At 30.0% G+C, this 18705-nt stretch overlaps 5 protein-coding genes across 7 annotated transcripts; 4 read left to right on the top strand and 1 right to left on the bottom strand.

Annotated features, from left to right (window-relative positions):
• The first annotated feature begins 100 nt into the window (after positions 1 to 100).
• LOC111030692 lies at positions 101 to 706 on the top strand. The gene has a single exon (XM_022310333.1). The coding sequence runs from the start codon at positions 101 to 103 to the stop codon at positions 704 to 706; it is 606 nt and encodes a 201-aa protein (XP_022166025.1).
• Positions 707 to 4084: 3378 nt separating this feature from the next.
• On the bottom strand, positions 4085 to 5779 carry LOC111030688 (transcription initiation factor TFIID subunit 11). Its single transcript, XM_022310327.1, has 4 exons — positions 5385 to 5779; positions 5240 to 5327; positions 5057 to 5153; positions 4085 to 4458 (listed from the first exon to the last, which is right to left on the bottom strand). The coding sequence occupies exons 1-4, from the start codon at positions 5576 to 5578 to the stop codon at positions 4325 to 4327; spliced, it is 513 nt and encodes a 170-aa protein (XP_022166019.1). The 5' UTR covers positions 5579 to 5779; the 3' UTR covers positions 4085 to 4324.
• Positions 5780 to 5937: 158 nt separating this feature from the next.
• LOC111030685 (exonuclease GOR-like) lies at positions 5938 to 8991 on the top strand. The gene has a single exon (XM_022310322.1). It carries the CDS (start codon positions 6351 to 6353, stop codon positions 8877 to 8879), a length of 2529 nt encoding a protein of 842 aa, XP_022166014.1. The 5' UTR covers positions 5938 to 6350; the 3' UTR covers positions 8880 to 8991.
• Positions 8992 to 11795: 2804 nt separating this feature from the next.
• On the top strand, positions 11796 to 13428 carry LOC111030686 (programmed cell death protein 2). The gene is made up of 6 exons (XM_022310323.1): positions 11796 to 12367; positions 12483 to 12574; positions 12649 to 12791; positions 12876 to 12990; positions 13067 to 13175; positions 13240 to 13428. Exons 1-6 carry the CDS (start codon positions 11978 to 11980, stop codon positions 13396 to 13398), a joined length of 1008 nt encoding a protein of 335 aa, XP_022166015.1. The 5' UTR covers positions 11796 to 11977; the 3' UTR covers positions 13399 to 13428.
• Positions 13429 to 16653: 3225 nt separating this feature from the next.
• On the top strand, positions 16654 to 18041 carry LOC111030687 (neuroguidin). 3 transcript variants are annotated; one of them, XM_022310325.1, is made up of 3 exons: positions 16654 to 16783; positions 16963 to 17694; positions 17785 to 18041. In XM_022310325.1, the coding sequence occupies exons 2-3, from the start codon at positions 16967 to 16969 to the stop codon at positions 17972 to 17974; spliced, it is 918 nt and encodes a 305-aa protein (XP_022166017.1). In that variant the 5' UTR covers positions 16654 to 16783; positions 16963 to 16966; the 3' UTR covers positions 17975 to 18041. The 3 variants fall into 3 exon arrangements, with proteins under 3 accessions (XP_022166017.1, XP_022166018.1, XP_022166016.1); XM_022310326.1 differs by having other exon boundaries at positions 16660 to 16783; positions 16942 to 17694; XM_022310324.1 differs by having other exon boundaries at positions 16708 to 17694.
• The last annotated feature ends 664 nt before the right edge of the window (positions 18042 to 18705 follow it).

The raw sequence follows: 18705 nt of genomic DNA, 5'->3' as shown, positions 1-18705 counted from the left end.
GCTTGAAGGAATTTTGGGGGGGTTAGCCCTCCAAGTCTCCCCCCCCCCCACTACTGTTTCGGGGAAGGCGTCCCAGGCAGCGCTGGCTATAGGACGGCTCATGCCCAACCTTGGAGGACCCTCACAGTCTAAGAGAACGCTGCTAATGTCTGTGGTGAACAGCAGGCTGCTGTACGCCTGTCCAACGTGGGCGGAAAGAACATGCAAGTACGCTATCTGTCGAAACCTTATGATTCGGGCACAGAGGATTGCGGCTCTCAGAGTCACGAGGGCGTACCGCACAGTCTCGGCTGAGGCAGCCTTATTCCTGGCGGGAACTCCTCCGGGTGATCTTCTTGCTTTGGAACGCAAAAGAGTCCGAAGTAAACTTGACGACCCGGACAGAGCCGATTTAAAGGTTGAGATCCGGAGAGCAGAGCGAGACATCCTGCTTGCTGCCTGGTCGAACAGATGGAGTCGGGGCGTTAGAGGAGCCTGGACGCGCACGATTCTTCCGGACCTGATAAGATGGACGAAAAGGTGTCCCAAATACCTCACGTTTCATGTAACGCAGGCTCTTACGGGACACGGGTGTTTCAGGTACTACCTACACAGGATGAAGCGCGCCCCTGATGCGGCCTGCCTGTATACTGCCAACACCCGGAGGACACTGCGGAACACACGATATTTGATTGTGCTTACTGGGATCCGCTTCGGCTGCCTGTGAAGATGTTTGTTGGTAACCGAAATATAACTCCGGGAGACGTTCAGGATTTGTTGTGCGGCCCCTCTGATGTCCCGTCCAGCGAGTACGACCGGCTGCAATCTGCCTCCCAACGCGCCACTCAGTCCTTTTATGACATGGTTGACAATATTTTAAGCTGTAAAGGAGCACGATGAAAGGATAGCTGAGGCCGAACGAAGAGCGAATGCAGTGGCAGCCGCTCCAACTGACTGAGCACACGATGTTGCACTTGACAGCGGGCCGTGATTACTGACTGACTTTATTATTTATTGTATCGCATTGTATTGCATTGTATTGTATCTATTGTACTAATGTTTATTTTTAAAGTGAAGATGTGCATGCATTAACGTTCTTTATTAAACATTAATAAACGATGGCTGCAGAGGGGTAGTAGTGTTCACACAGATCCTCCTCTGCTGTCGGTTCAAACGGGGGAAAAAAAAAAGTCTCCCCCCCCCACCCATTACTGGATATGCATGGCGTGGATACTAGATCTGCAATTTTTAATTTAAAAATAAACCTATAAGGTTATAGCTGGTATCTAATTTTATTTATAACGTATCTATTGATTATTGTATCATTAACATGATTTAAGTATACCTTAAACAAGTAGGTAATTATTGGGGGCAACGGCCAACGAATTTATTTTATATCACCCATATTATTATAACGAGTTCGGAGTACCACATTAACTTATATATGGTCATATACATAGACCTATGGAATTTTCTTATAAAAATAACATAATAGGAATGCGAGTTATCCAACGGCCAACTACTGAATAATTAACATTTTTTATTATTATTAAACGTCTATTGTCTAACACAGGTAAAATAGGTACTATAAATTAACTCAACAAATTTAGAGTGAAGTTATTGGTTTTCATGTAGGTACTTATAAATACATGTATAAAGTAGATACTCAGGTACAACAACAACAGAATATACCGTACCTAACCTACAAGTATTTTTAGGATCCTCAAATACATTCAAAGACTATATTAATTAACTGTATTAATATTTATTATTTTTTGTGGCACTTGAGGAGTGTCATGTGGCGATAAAAAACTTTGTTTTTCACATGAGAACCCTACTTTATTACTGTTAATTATTCAGTGGATGATTTTTTTAAGAATTTCAATCGAAACAATAAAATAGTTTTCTAGTTATTACACATTTTACACTAGAAATAACGGTCCATGTTTATAGCCCGGGCCCGGGTCCCTGGGTGCTCGATTATGTAGGTACAAACTACAAAGACCATACAATGTACCTATGTAAATTTAATAATTGTTATGGTCTTAATGGTTATTATTCGGAAAATTTTTAAAAACAATTCAATATGGATAGTTTATTTATTAAAGTTTTTAGATCAATTAAAATATAAATTCTATTTTGGAATTCTTATTTTATCCAATCTCTTATTTAACTCTTTTCGTAAATATATTAAATATAAACAATGTATCTAGGTATTAAGTAGAATGCTTTAGCTCTTAGACTTTAAAAAATACAATATGTACAATAAACTCATCTTATGAAATGTACCTAAGATTTTTCAAATGTGAATCTAATATTTACCCTACTACAACCATCTTAATACCTCTAATAATATACTGAAGTCTTAAAAAAATGGTAAGTTTACCGATTACCACTTTTGTTTCAATCATTGTAGTTGTTTATCAAGTTCCAAGTAACTTAAAAAATATTGTAATTCCTACTCTTTAAAAATGTTTTTAATTTTATAAAATTGCTCCTTAAAAATAAAAATAAGAGTAGTAATATAATTATGTAATAGCCAGTAAGTATTAATGTATTATATTAGAAATTGTATTAAATTATTTAGAAACAACAGTGACTACAATTCGGTCCTGGACAAAACATATAAATACAGCAAGTATATTTTTCAAACAGTACATGAACCTAGAGTTTTTGAACCTTCATGATTATCCAATACTATTTTGGAGAAATAATAAACAGCTGTTGGGTGTTAGGTGCATTATGTGAAGTAGCCTTAAAACTCTTGTATACCAGCCATATCTGTAGTCTGTATCATCAGGAAAGAGTTTTTTCCAAAGCAAGTCAAATATACAGTACAAGACAAAATAGATTATTACCAGACGATAAACTAATTTTACAGACATTATTATAAAAAAATGTTATCTCTATCCTACCCACTCAAAATAGGTCAAAAACACCTTAAACCAATTAAAAATTGAATACATTAATAAATTTAACTGTAGATTATAATTCCATAGTTGTACAAAGTTCACAAGTCTCATTTCCCCTAATTTACTAACTTTATACCAAAAAACCTAACCTTAATATTAATTTATCTCAATTCTGTTATCAAACTAAATAACAATTTAGTAATTTTCTGATATTTCTTTTGAATGTGTGTGTTCAAAAAGAGACTAAGCCCATCCCACCTCTTCTCTTATTCCGAGCTTAGTGTAGGGTATTCTGTAGAATCATACAAATATTTCAGTTGACAAGATTATTGTAACTGATAAACAAGGTCAAAAATGCAGTTAATGTTTTTCATAATGAATCAGTGTAAATCTATTCAGGCTATATAATGTCTATTCTGTTATTCATATTGTTATATTTGAATATTAACAATGAAAGAAAAAAAAATAAAAGTAAACATAGAATACTGATAATATATTGTTATTTATACGGCCATACATAATAGTATATTATACCATTTATAATATATAACTGTACAAAAGGGTCAAATAGCTGTCATCAACCATAATTTAAATGATAATATACAGAATTACATAATGTTGTAACTCATAATATGTGGCATAGGGGGGACACCCCTCATACGCAAAAAACAATTTTCTTTAATCTAGTTTTTTTTTTAATTATAAAAATATTTCATTAATAGTTACAGTTATAGTTTATAGTTTTATATTTATAGTTATTAATCTTTATAGCCTAATGCTTATGCCTTGTGGGTTAGTAAGTCATTAGTTAGCTATTGAGCATAAGTTTGTTTCTAGTTATTTATATTCTGTTGAGTAGTAAAGTGAATAGTAAGCATTCATTAGATATTAAAATAAATAATTTCAAAAGTGAGTGAATTGTGAGTTACCTGATAATTACCTAGTCTGCTTCATATTATTTGTCCACGAGAAGTTAAAATAGAATGATATTGTCAACAAATATTAGCTAACATGGTGTCTAGGAAGACAGCACAATACTTTTAAACATTTAAGACTAAAAAGTTTCAAAAAAAAAAAAATTGTTATATGTTTTTAGTTATAAGTTGCTTAATAATATTACTAAGTGAAATAAAAATATATTTTATTAATTATTTAAAATATTATTTCACAGTTATAAATTCATATTCTAATCCTTTTAGATAATAAACAATTCATGTAAACATTTATTATAGGTACAATTTTTTTACAACACATTTTTGTTGTTTGGGATTTTAATCAGTACATTAATGTCATAAATAAACAAATTTTTTCTTATTTACAAGTAATTATTATAAATGTCAGTTATATACAATCAAAATTTACATTAGTTGCTAAATTTAAAAAAAATTATAAATTGTTTAATAAATAAGTTTACTTTTATATTAGGTACCTATCTAAATGTAAAAAGGCAGTTTTCTACCTTTGGAAGATGGAATAGCTCCAGTTTTTCTAAGCCGCCTTACAGCTTCTCTCAAGTGTTTGGGATGTAATGGTCCTGAATCTTCTTGAGCTTCCATTATATCAAGAGCTACAATGAAGACTCAATCAAGAATTATGACTATAGAAATGAATGTGGAACAAATGCACTTCATCACTCCTCACAAAATTTTCGATTTTTTTTGGAACTTACTTATATTAATTATTTAAGAACGATGGTGCAATCAGAATTTGTAGGTCAGACTTAGTTTCGAAGTTATTTTACGCAAGAGCGCAACGCTACGTTTATCACGTCTTTTATAATTCTTTTAATTTTTTTTCTTGAAACTTGTGTATATTAATGAGTTAAGAATGCTGGTGCTGTCAGAATTTATTTATCGGACTTAGTTTTGAAGTAGACAATTTTGGAAATTTGAAATTTTGTGTTTTTTACGCATACCCACAATGCTATAGTGATTACACAGTTAGCGGCACTCGTTGCTGCACTCCGCAAATTTAAAATATCCCTCGAATTGCTATGCAACACCACCTAAAGTAGGTCACAATTCAAAGGGTGAGTTATGTCATGGTATATGGGCATTCTGACATTTTCACTCATTAATGTACGTAAGTTTCAAGAAAAAAAATTGAAAATTTTGCGGGGGGTGGTAAAGTGCATTTTAGCCATCAATATAAACATTTTCAATTACCTTCTTCAACTATTTCACCAATAAAAACTTTTGCGATACCTGACATGGCAATTACAACATTTTGTGAAACAGAATTTCCAGTAATGGTTTGTACGATCTAAGAATTTAAATGTTTAAAAAATATGTATTTGCATAATTATTAATTAAAGTGTTGATATAATGTACATTAAACATAATACTGACCCTTTTAATTGCTGCTTTAGGAAACACCGATCTCCTGAACATTTCATATCTATCCAATTGTTCTTCGGTGAAATTGGACACAAGAACTCTAGAATAATAATTCAATATAATTTTAGTCATTATATTATTATATGATGGAAGATACCTCATTTTTTCTCTTTCTTCCGCTTCGATTTGTTTTTTGCTTTTATCCTTCTTTTTTCTTCCAAATGGATCAGAAGAATTATGTTGATCATTTGATCGTTTTGGTTCTGGAACTAAAAACAAATCCTCTTGCGAGTAGTCTTTATAACTAGAGGACTCCATCTCTTGATCCTTATTAAATATTATATTTTCCATTTCGTATCTTATGAGTTATAATTTTAAACAAGATTGAATTTAAGCAGTTTGAGAGTTAAAAATTGAAATAAGATCTAAATATTTGTTACATTAAACAATTTAAAAAAAAATTTTAAACATACTTTTACCCATTTAATATTTTTAGTATTTGTTAAAAGTTAGTAGTAAGTTACTATCAAACAATAAATATGTCTGTAAAGAATGATGATAGCCAGTCAGGCCATTTGAAACCGATAGAGCACATTGTACAGTGTAGGAAAAAGTCATTTTTCGCAAATTGATGATTAGCAGTAGATTTTGAGAACCCCTAAGTCCTTGGATTTTCATATCAAATATTATTAGGTGATTAGCTGCTGAACACACGGACACGGCATAGCAGCTGATACTATTATCTTAAGCAAAATCAGAATTCGTATTTTTGATTCCGTACTTTCAACATACTTTTAACATAATTATATGAATTATACCATCTACAGACTACAATCAATTTAATTGTAAAGACATTTCGAAGATCCGTGTAAAACTTTTTTCATTTTAAACTACTATCCGATAGTAAAAATTGATTCACTTTTATTTTATAACTACAACGCATTGTATGAATAATTTTGGAATCTTTTGTATAACTAAGTTTGTTCTACTTGATACCTGCAGAGTGCTGGCTTTGCTATTAATGTGTTTGACTTTTGATGAGTGAGCACTAAATACAAACATATCTTGTATACATTTTATTGCTCTAAGCACTTACATTTTTATTGATATTATTCACTTCAAAATGTTGCCTTCCAAAGGTTATTTTAAGGCTCTTGAATGTCCCTATTATACTGGCTCCTTCTGCGATCGACCATATTGTCACTTCAAGCATAGTAGACAAGATTTTTTGTCTGATACAAAATGTCAAATGGTTGCTGAAACAGAAAACAATTCTGTTGTCCCTACATCTGATAAACCAAAGTTGTCCGAAGAACCAACACTAAAGCAAAAGGTAAAGTCTAAAATTATTGAATATATTCCTAAATGTATTAAGCCAAAGAATCTTGAATTGGGTGTCAATTCATCTACTTACGGATCAACTATTGAAATAGGTAAAAAAGACATTCCCATACTTGAATATATACCTTCGAGTGTCAATGATACAAATTTAGATTTTGGACTTAAACTTAGTAATAATGAATTGAATAAAAAAGAGCAAACAGAATCAATTAACTACACTGAAGGAATTTCAACAACGTATGATATTAATACTAATAGTACAAAACAGAATACAGGTGTTTCAGAATATATACCTTCTGTTATTGAAAAACCTTCTGATAAAACTAATAAGACTGAAGATAAATATCATCACGAACATAGATCATCTTCAAAACGTAAACACGAGTCTTCAAAAAAATCTTCAAGTAGATCTAAGAAACCTAAAAGAGATAAATCTCCAGAACATAGAAAAGACAAAAACGACCGAGATGATGAGAAAAAATATGAAAAAAGACATTCAAGAGATAAAAATATTAAGAGTATTAATCTTGACAGTATGAATTCATCTACCATTCCTTCTGGAACAAAGTCATTAAAAGAAGTAGTTAAAGAAAAAGTAAAAAAAAGATTAGATAAACCCGATCCTATAAAATTAGATACAGCCAGTTCCAGAGTTAGTTCAAGTGATGAAGGAAATGATCCATCAACTTCACTAATTGAATCAAGTTTGAACGAATTTTTTGGTTCAGAAGATTCTGATAGTGAACAAAAATCATGTAATGTGGTAACAGCTAAAGTAAAACAACGAATATCTCATATTTCTGCAACAAGCATATTTGCACAAATTAATGCAAAACCAGTTATAAAGCCAAGAACAACAAAGTCACTTCATGAATTGGTAGCAAGCAGAGTAAAATCTGTTCAAAATAATGTTTTTGGAAGTCATCCAAGTGTCACTAATATAAATACTAATATAAATTTAAATAGAGATCCCAGTTTACCATTATTAAAGACTAAAACTCGCATTGCTCATCAGTCAAAAATTGAACCAAGTACTATAGAGACTCAAACACCAAACAATCCAAGTATAAACAAGAAAGAAATAACTGCAAATATAAAATTGAATCTGAGAATAAAATCCTTTAAGAACAACAACAATATGCCAAATCCCTTACGCCAAAGCTGTTTGGAAAAACTTTATGCAGCTTTCATTAACCATTATTCATCCGAAGAAGCAATTGATAAAGCTCATACAACTGAAGAAGAAGTTCACAGTAAAGCAAAATCATCTGGAATTTATAAAAACCTTATAGTTCAATCTTTAATGAAAGCCAATAAAACACCTCAATTACAAGTTAAAAGTAATCCATATTACCCTTCTCACATGTATGGTATTTGTTTGTATGAATTATTGAAGAAATATATTCTAACTAAAGATGATTTGGAAAAAAATGGTTTTCCACTAATGGGTGATAATAAATTGGCATATATTTCCAAAAATGCTCATTACTACCGACCACTTTCTAAAAAACGCAATGGTGATAAATTTGTATGCATGAATTGTAAAAGTGAGTTTGAAGTTGATAAACGTGGTATGCCTACAGTTACATTAACTAAATGCATTTTTCATTCTGGCAAGCTAAAGTTTGAAAGATCAAAAAATGAAAAATTTTGGATATGTTGTGATCAAAGACAACATGAATCTGGTTGTGAATCAAGTATTTACCACATGCCTGATAAGTTTGATGAAGATGCCTTGGAAAATTTTGTTGTGACTAAAAGTAAAAAATCTGACAAAAAAGCAGAAACACCAAATTTTTTTGCCCTAGATTGTGAAATGGTTAATACTACATTTGGTATTGAAATTGTTCGAGTCACAGTCATCAATCACGAAGGAGAAGTAGTGTATGAATCCAAAGTGAAACCTTTTAATCCTATACTTGATTATAAATCTAAATACAGTGGAATTACTGAGGAATCATTAAGGAATTGTTCAAAGAGATTATCTGATGTTCAACAAGATTTATTGAAGATGTTTGATAAAGATTCAATTTTAATTGGTCATAGTTTGGACAGTGATTTAAAAGCATTGAAAATGGTTCATTATAATGTTGTAGATACCAGTGTTATATATCCCCATAAATATGGTCCTCCGTATAAGTGTGGCTTGAAGTTGTTGTCTGAACAGCATTTACAAAGAATTATTCAAAGTGAGGAAGGTCATGACAGCAAGGAAGATGCTTTAGCTTCATTGGATTTAGTTTGGAAGAAATTAAAAGAGGATGTGAAGAAATTCAAGCCAATTAATATAATTAGTATAGATAAAAGGTAGTTGATGAAATTAACTAAATTTGTTCATATAATGCATTAGACATTAAATGTGGCCTTACAAATAATATGATCTCAATATAATTTATTTTTATATTAAAATGTATAATACATTTGAGCAGGAATGTTAAGATGAATACTCTAGTATCAATTACTGAGGGTAATAATTTTAAATATAAATAATATGTTAATATTAGTCAAAAATATTACTTTAAATAAGTAATGTGGATAAATTAAGGTGGACAGTTTCTATTTCATAAAACTAGGTACTGATTTTGGTCTGTATCCTTGTAAAAAGCAATAACAGTATAACACTATAATCGTTTATACTTCTCTTTAAATAAAATTATTTTTTGTGGTAGTTGCCTAATAATGTATTTATGTATGGTTTATATTGAATTATATATTATTTTGGTGTTCTTCAAAATTATTTGTGCCTATATGAATAAAAAAACATAACACATTGAATGTTATTTGTTTTATTAATTTTTAAATTTTTAATAATTTATTAAAATTAAATCACCAAACATACAATATAATATAGACTGCTGACTTTTTACTAATATAATTTAATATTACATAGCTTTAACAAAAATACTTTCAAATATTTTGTATGAATTATTATTATAGCAATATTCACACAATTAATTTGATCATTGATCATTGCTATAGTGCATATAATATTATTATAGCATAAATAAGGATGTTTAATTAATGATTAATAGTAAGTACTGATGCCTTAAATAGTTTGTTGTAAAGTTTTATTTTACTAAGTCCATTATTTGAATACAGAGTATAAAGTACTAATAGTACTTATAAAAAAAGTTACATAAAATATTATATTTTATATAGCTATAACTGATTTGTTGCTGAATAGACAAAGTACAATTTATTTAATTCATGTTTTACGACTTTAAATAATTACTGTAGGTAATTCTGTAGCGTATAGCAAAATCAATGCACTATCGTTGGTACTTCCAGACCTTGGCTGAAGAGACAGATAGTTCAATTTTTAGGATAGATAATTTCTGGAATTTAGTCATTGAAAGTTATTAAAATATAATATATCTTCATCGCAAATCTTGTTGGAGTGCTAGCTGACCAGCCCACTCTGCCTCTACCATAGAAACCTCTGTGTGCACAACCCTTCACTGCTGATAGCATTCATGTTTCAAAAGATATCTTAAATGCATTTAAACACGAAAAGCTCTAAAAACCTGAATTATTTTTAGATTCTTTAGATTTGATTTTTCACCAAATATTTATGTTAGAATTTATGATTTGTGCTGATAATAGATATTTAATATTTGGAACTTTCAGTTTGTAATTTTCAATTTTTGTTAGTGAGTAAAAATGCTTTAACATTCAATATAAATTTCATAAAAACTTTGTGTTACTGGATCAAAAAAAAATTAGCGTAAAATAATATACATTTTTATGAGTGATTGAATTTCAAACGTTTATTACATTAGATATTGATGAGTTTAAAATAAAAATTTATACCTACGCTGAGTTTTTAATATTTTTTTTTTTTTTTATTATAGCTTCAAGTTTACAACTAATAAAGTTTTTAATATTATTTTGTCTTATTCAGTAAACATTAACCTTATACAACTATATATGGACCGCAAGTCCGAGGGGATGATCTTAGTAAAAGAAAAGTGTTTTCAATCGTCGTTTTATATAATTTATATCAAATGAAATTGATAAAAGAACCAAAAACAATTTTCGTAGTGGCTAGTCAAAAAAATATAATTTCTCGAGTTTAATAATTTCAAACACTTAGATGAGGACGATAAGGTATTTTAAAATGTTTGTGCAACTTCAATTCCTCAACTAGGCCAGTTGGTACTTTTGGGAGTTCAAAATTGAAAATTCTCAGTACTTTTTAAAATAATCAGGAGAAACAAAAATAAATAAATTTAAAATTGTGCAATGATATTTGTCAATATTTTATAAAATATCATAGGTCCGAGGTCGACACACCGTCTCCGATCAGAAACGATTTTCATAAACAATGATATAGCCGATAGACTCGGATAGAGGATAATAAATCGTTGAATGTAAATTTAACACATTGTGACCTTCTATAGGTACTAACTGAAGACTCGAGCGGTATCTGCTATCATCCATTTTTCATTAATTTTGGCTATGGCTAATCCGGTAAGATGTATATTATGAATTTATGTCATTTCTTACTAGTTTAAGACAGTTGAAACTTGATAAATATATATTTTTTTAAGTAATAATAATACTGTCAATGGGGCCGGGAGGCTTATAGCACAATTATACTTCATATAGAGTATAGACACAGCAGTGGCGGCCTGGCCAGGTGGGCAAGACGGAAATCGCCGACTGGGCCCCAAAAATACGTTCAAGGCACTTGCTTTTCTTAATTGTACCTAAATGAAGTGGACCTTTTTTATTTAGCTGACTAAGTAATCAAGTAATGTGTGCCCAGTCCGCCACTGAGACACAGACAAGTACCATTTAACTGGGTCACCTGTTTAATATAGTATGATATAATATTATGATAAATATATCTCATTGATCCCATTCAAGATTTCTGTGATCAATGTACAACTAATCTATTAGCTCTAAATTTTCTAATAGTGTAGCGTGCAAAGTGCATTTAAAATATAAAATACACCTTGCTCTAAAATCTAAATAGAAAATGTATGAAGTGCTCATATTTAGTCGTGATCTATATATGCTATAACCGAATCGGAGTCTTAATATAAATTATTAGCTGTAATTGAGTTATGAAAACAATTAAAAAACTTAAAAAGATATTTTATTTTACTTATATTCTTTATTATTGCGGTTATGATATCGCCATATACCAGGGTGTGTTACCACTTACCAATTTTTCAGTTACTTTATCATACTACCAATATTTATCGTAAATCGTGATAAGGGCTTTTTTGGTGAAGTTCTGTAATCTATAATATGATAGTATATTGTGGCAAAAGCCAAAATATAGCATGGCTAACATATTTTTAGCCGTGACCGCGAGCGTTGTATAGATACTATATTATTTAAAAATACCTACCATATTTTTATTGTAAGAGTATAAATATTGTTTTTAATTTTTCGATAATCATGTCTGTTATGCTGGGTACTATTGACGAACATTCTACCACTGAACCTTATAATCTTACTAGTCGTTTTTTTCCATCCAAAGTGGGCGGCAAACCAGCTTGGTTAGATTTGAAACATATTCCAGAAGCAAGCGAGCTGGCCTGTTCGAAGTGTAACATTCCTCTAGTTTTTTTGTGTCAGTTGTATGCACCAATTGATGAACCCGAATTTCGCGGTTCTTGTTTCCATCGAACTCTGTATGTGTTCTATTGCAATGAATGCAAAGACGGAAGAACGTTTGCTGTTTTCAGATCACAGCTTCGTAAAAAAAATGATTACTATTCAAGTGAACCAGCTGAACCCCACGATCCAGATATTACACCTGATATGTGGGGAGTAAAATTATGTAAAGTATGTATTCGGGTAGTACATCTTAGTGTCCTAATGTATATATATTTGATACTCAAATAGATATATTTTTAAAATTCTCATTGTTGTATTTAAAATGTCAGTATTTAATTTAAAGGTATGCGGGTGCAAGTCCACAGTGGAATATGAAAATGTCTATTGCAGTTTTCACCATAAAAATATTGATTTAAATGAAGAATTGAAAAACAAGTAATGTGCTAAACATTTATTGATGACCTTTTTGAATGAATAAACATCATTATGATACATAATGCACCATTTAGGTTCATTGTGGTGTTACCAGAACATATTATTAATGAAGAGTCAGATGAAGGTTCTGAAAGTGCATCATTGAATAGCGAAGATGATGAAAGTGATTGTAGTGAAAATAGTGATGAGGCTCAAATTCCAAAAGGTTCTCTACAAGGTAGTATATTATTGTATTATTGTATTTAAAATTTAAATTATGTTTTGGTGTATTGTTTTTTAATTTATTTTATGTCATACATAGATATGGATGGTTTAGATGAATCTTTGTTAGCAATGGCTTATGGAGGTGACAAAGATGATGAATATTTTGAAAAGTTTAAAAAATCAATATCTTCAGTTCCTGAACAAATTATTAGGTATTTTATAATGATTTCTTCAACAGCTATATAAAATATTAAAATTAATTTTAATAAATTATTAAAAACATTGTAGGTACAACCGTTTAGAGTCGCCATTGTGGATCTGTAGTAAACGTATTCCTGAGGCTAATGATATTCCATCCTGCCAATTTTGTGGTAAACAAAGAAGTTTTGAATTTCAGGTATGTTAAATCTAAACTTAATTACCTAATAAAGTTCTTAATTATAATTCTATTTTATTTTTAGATAATGCCACAAATATTGTACTATTTAAAATTGCCAGAATCTTCAATCAAGGAAGAATCATTCAACTTCGGTGTTTTAGCTGTCTACACTTGTCCTGAAAGCTGTGAAGGTGGTCAAAAATATAAAAAGGAATTTTTGTGGGAACAGAGTCCACTATGAAAAAATAAACATAATATTAATGTATTTTAACAGAGATGGTTTTCTTTACATTACCTGAGTATAAGTACTACAAAATACTATACATTTCCAAATTCACATAGAACTTTACATAGAATTCATTGGTTATCAATTTTCCACAGTCAAAATTTAAGATGTTATAATATGGTCTCAGCTGTTTACTTTATTGACAACTACACAGTCTCATCTCATACAAATGATATTATAGTTATAAAACGATATTTTAAATAAAAAATGTATTAATGTAGCTACCGTTGATAGAAGTATAGGAATTTTGACAGGGGGCTAAAATAAAAGTTTGGGGGCTTAGCCCCCCTTCTCCGAGACCCTCCAAGTTACGTCTACGTCTGGATAAGTGCGAACATTCGTCTACGTGTTCGTCTACGTGTTCCAGCTATAATAATAATAATAATAATATTATTATTATTATTTTAAAGTAAACGTCTCATTGTTCACCGTCAACTCAGCATTTGGCTCATACACTCTGGTTCCCATTTCTGCTGTTGTTGTAGATGGCCGACCTCCTCCGCCTTGGAGGAGGACGGTGCAGTAGTGGTGGCCCAAAATATCCTCTACAATGCATATGATATTATGATCTTTTAATTATTGGATATGATACTTTCACCCTTCAACATAGAATTCCGCCCGAATTTCATTTTATTAAAACTGTTTTTATCTGTAATTCTTTTAGCTTGTTTCATTGTGCTTAACTGTTGTATTTTCCTCGCTAATTTTTACCTGAAATGATTCTTAATAAATATATATTAAAATAATTTGGTACTAATTACAATTAACTATTAAGATATCTGATACTTCATGCATCAAAAAAAAATTTGTATTAAAAAGTAAATTTAGATAAAATTAGTGATAAAAATTTTTTGTGTGGACATTTTGTAAACCAAAATATGCAATATTTTTTAAACTTGAAAAAAAACTTACGTCACTCACACATCATTGTAAAATCAATACATTCATTTGCTATGCTCAGAAATCAGAATCTAAAAGCTGGTAAGTAACGTTCGGCGGCTCTGATACAGAACAATTATGTGGGTCTCCTGTAATGTATGTGTTAAATATGAAGACAATGATATAAAATTATCATATACGAAAAACGATTCTGAGTGAACTATGAAGACGGTCGTAAGTATAATACTACTAAGTATTTTATGGTATTATTGTGATTAAAGTAATTTTTTATATTATTAGGCATTAGTCAGTAGGTAGTTTAAATAATTTTTACCAAAAAAATTCCATTTGAAAATGTCATTGGATGTAAAAAATATAACAATGTACCTACATACTCATGAATAATATTTTTAAATTACAAAAATCGTTATTCTTGGTTTTAATAGTATGTAATAAGGGATTAAAGTGGGGTGACACAGGACTCAGTCCCCCTACCTCTGACAGTGGTTAAAAAGCATCCCTTTTAACAATAAGGATTTTATACATTAGACATTATGCATGAAATTTTTTATGGACCGCTTTAAACTATATGGAAACATTAGTCTCCCTAGAATTTTTTCCCAGTTTAAACCTTGTATATAATAGAATTAATACTAAAATTTTCAGTGAAAATGTTGAATTTTTTCATTGATAAGTTTAAGTAACAAACCTGTGGGTGAAGTCGAAACAATAATTTAAGACATAATCCATGCTAAGAATAACAGATACTAAAAAAATAAAAATGATAATATTTTCCAACTTATAAGATAAAAATTATAATTTAAATTTTAAACTAATTATAAACATACAGAAATAAATAAAGCGAGAATACTATCCCTTGGAAAAGTTTGATTTCCTTTCCGTAGATGAAATAAAGCATTATTTAGTCTGCAAAACAAAAAATCAAGAAATAAAGTAAGCAATTAATTAAATTTTCAGATGAACTTTTTTTTTTGGTAGAGGTAGACAAACTTCTTGGGAATCTTTGATGAAAATAAAAACTGTTAAGAATTTCTAACTGAAAAATGATTTCTGAAATTTAAAAAAATTCTCAAAGTTATAAATAGCGAAAAAAAGTAAAAATAGTTTGAAAATTGTATCATAAAAAAAACCTAACCTAACCTAACCTTTTTGTAAAACAGTTAATAGCCAATAAATCATAAATGAGTAATGAGAAATGGCCAACGGGAATTGAGAGTTATCAAATATTAAAGAATTAATAATAATTATGAACTCAGATATAGCGGCTAAGTCAAAGTTGAGTGCCAGTATAAAATATGCTGATTATAAATTTAGAACTACGACCACGACGTATTTTTATTAATTACATACATTATTTTATGAATTAATATTACTCATTGTGTTTTGATTTTCAGATACCTAACTAATTATTTATACTTACTTATTTTTTAGTTTCTATAATTTTAATTATTAAAAATAATAGTTATTTTCAAGAACCATGTAGAATAATGTTTCTTTATTACTTAGTAAGTTATTGATGCGTTTTAACATTGTACTTTTAGGGTCCTATAATCTACTAAACTCTATAATATATATTTATCACCGTCTAAGACATCTTAGTTCGTGTCTTCGTGATATATATTCACATGTGTCCTGATTGATTGATAAATATAAATGTTAGTAAATAGTATAGACGTATGGGTAATGGGTATCATAAAGACCCATAAATAAAATAGTTTGTAGGTTTATGGTATGTATTCCATTATTTTAATTATTGAAAGTAGTAACTAGTAGGTACTTATTCAACGAAAACATAGAAGTATAGTATGTAATATTCATAATAAAAAAATAATGATTCAGGTACCTACAGGCTACAACACAGTTTTAATTTCACAATCTTTTATTATTTTACAGCAAAGGAAATTTTTTTTTGCCGCGGATCTTACATGCAAAAAAAATGAGAAAAAGGCCCTCGAGCTAATGGTGCCCCTGCCTATCGCGACCCCGCGGTAGTACGGTACTATCAAACTGCCGTCGAAATCATAGACCTATTAACAAGTTGATAGTCTATGGTTGAAATAGACACCCGGAATGTTTACAAGTGGTATCACCCAACATCGTGACCCATGACATCACGGTGCCACACATAAAGTAACATGACTTTACTCTTTGGTCACCAAAGTTTGGTGCCACAACTTTACTGTACAGCCTACGGTCTAGCGGCGAAAGTAAAATAAAATTGAAAACTCAACATTTTATTCATAAATGATAACAATTTACAGTGATAAGACTGTGGTGATAACCAAGGTGGATATATAGCAAGGTTTATAGATAATCTATTATCTATAAACCTTGGATATATAGATCCACATGATAACGTGTTATGTGTTTACTAACCATGTGTCCATATTGTGCTTCGTTGCTACTTACTATTTTTATAGCATAGATTAGTATATTATATGTAAGTATTGTAACGTTTTGTAAGTAGTAAGGTGCTAGCTTGATTGAGTAAGCTGCTCGTTGCTACAGTGTTTTAATTTTAAATTATCAGTTTACTGTGTATACATTATGTATTATATGATTGTATTCTAATTTCAAATTTGATTTATATTTATATAGACTAATATAATTATTAATTAGTTTCATGATGGAAGAAGAAGAAACCCAGCCGGATTGTAGTGCACAAACTAGAAAATTGCTTAAAGATATCAAGTCTGGAATTTTGGAAGCCAAAGAAGCAACAAATAAGATTATTAACAAAGAGTACAACGCTTCTAATGGCATAAGTTTATTAGATATAAAATGCCATACGTTATTAAGCTATATAAATAATTTGACTCATATTATACTAAAAAAATGCAAATTTCAATCTATTAAAAATGATCCATCAATTGAACGTCTTGTTGAGCAACGAACAGTTCTAGAACGCATAAGGCCTCTTGAATTTAAAATGAAATACCAAATTGATAAGCTTGTTAAGACGGCATTATCTGGTTCTGTTGATCCTAATGATCCAGATCGGTTTCGTGCAACTATTGATGGATTAGCAGATGCAGAAGATCATGAAGAAGATGTAGAATCTGATAATGATGAAGCTGGTCATCATAATTCAAAAAAAGCTAAGGATGGTGTTTATGTAGCACCTAAAGTGACAGCTGTACCTTATGATGGCGATGAGTCACGAGCAGTTAAAAAACAAAAACTGTTAGAAAGAGCAAAAAAGAGAGCACTACAAAGTTCAGTTATGCAAGAGTTACGAGAGGAATATGCAGATACACCAGTTGAAGTACAAATTAATACAGTTGGGTTAAAAAATAAACAGTCCAAGTACGATTATGAAAGGCAGAAGTATGAAGAAGACTATTTTACAAGGTATAAATTAAAAATGACTCGCTTAATAAATAAATGCCTTCATACCTATTCATCAAAGTTTTATCTATAATAATAAAATATTTTTTCTAGGTTGCCAGTTACCAAGAAGGACAAACATAGAGCTAAGCAATTATCATCAGTTACTCTTGGAAAATTAGGGAAAGAAGTAACACATTTTGAAGACATTTCAGCTCTTGGAGGAAATTTTAGTGAAAAAAGCGGTAACAAAAGAAAGAAGAAGTTCAAAGGAAAAAATTTAAAAAAGAAAAGGAAATTTTAAGTTATGGTTTTCAAATGTTGTAATTATGTTTCATTACACTGAATTAAATTGACATAAAAAGTTTAAATTGCTTTGTTCTATTCTAATATTCATAATGATTTATTATCTCAACATTAGGCTACTGTATTATTTTGGTTAAACATTGACAAGTATTAAAATTTTATATAATATTAAATAATTTTTGAACATGACTGATAAAAAAAAAGAATGCTGATTGTACCTTGAGGTAGATTGTACATTTTCAAAATAAAAAAATTATAAAATTGCTACGCCTCCAAAATTTTAACATTAATATCATTTTTTTTTATTATATATTTCATAGTTTGGTAATATTATAGAACCGTGCCACTGACTCATGCATACAAGTTTTTAGTGTTCGTACTGTACTCAGTCAATCAAGAAAATATGAGTACTTTATACATACAACATCAGATGTGCCTAGATTGTTTCTTTTATTGGTTGGATCATTATAGTAGGTGAATTTGAAGTAGAAAACGACTAGTTTTTGATTTTGCGAGAGACACTTTAACTTTTAAGGTCTTGGATTGGGCACCTTCATGTTATGTGAAGATATATTTTAGTATTCGGAGATCTTGATGCTTTTAATATAATTATAATATTTATATATACCATCCATTAATTGCATATCATGTGACAATATACTAAAACTTGAAAACAATTATTGCATAGTTACCTTTCCTTTGATTATAAATGTATTCACACTTAAAATA

This window comes from Myzus persicae, unplaced genomic scaffold (assembly GCF_001856785.1).
Source record: "Myzus persicae strain clone G006 unplaced genomic scaffold, MPER_G0061.0, whole genome shotgun sequence".
In the NCBI taxonomy this organism is placed as follows: Eukaryota; Metazoa; Arthropoda; class Insecta; order Hemiptera; family Aphididae; genus Myzus; species Myzus persicae.
This window is presented reverse-complemented; position numbering and strand designations above follow the sequence as displayed.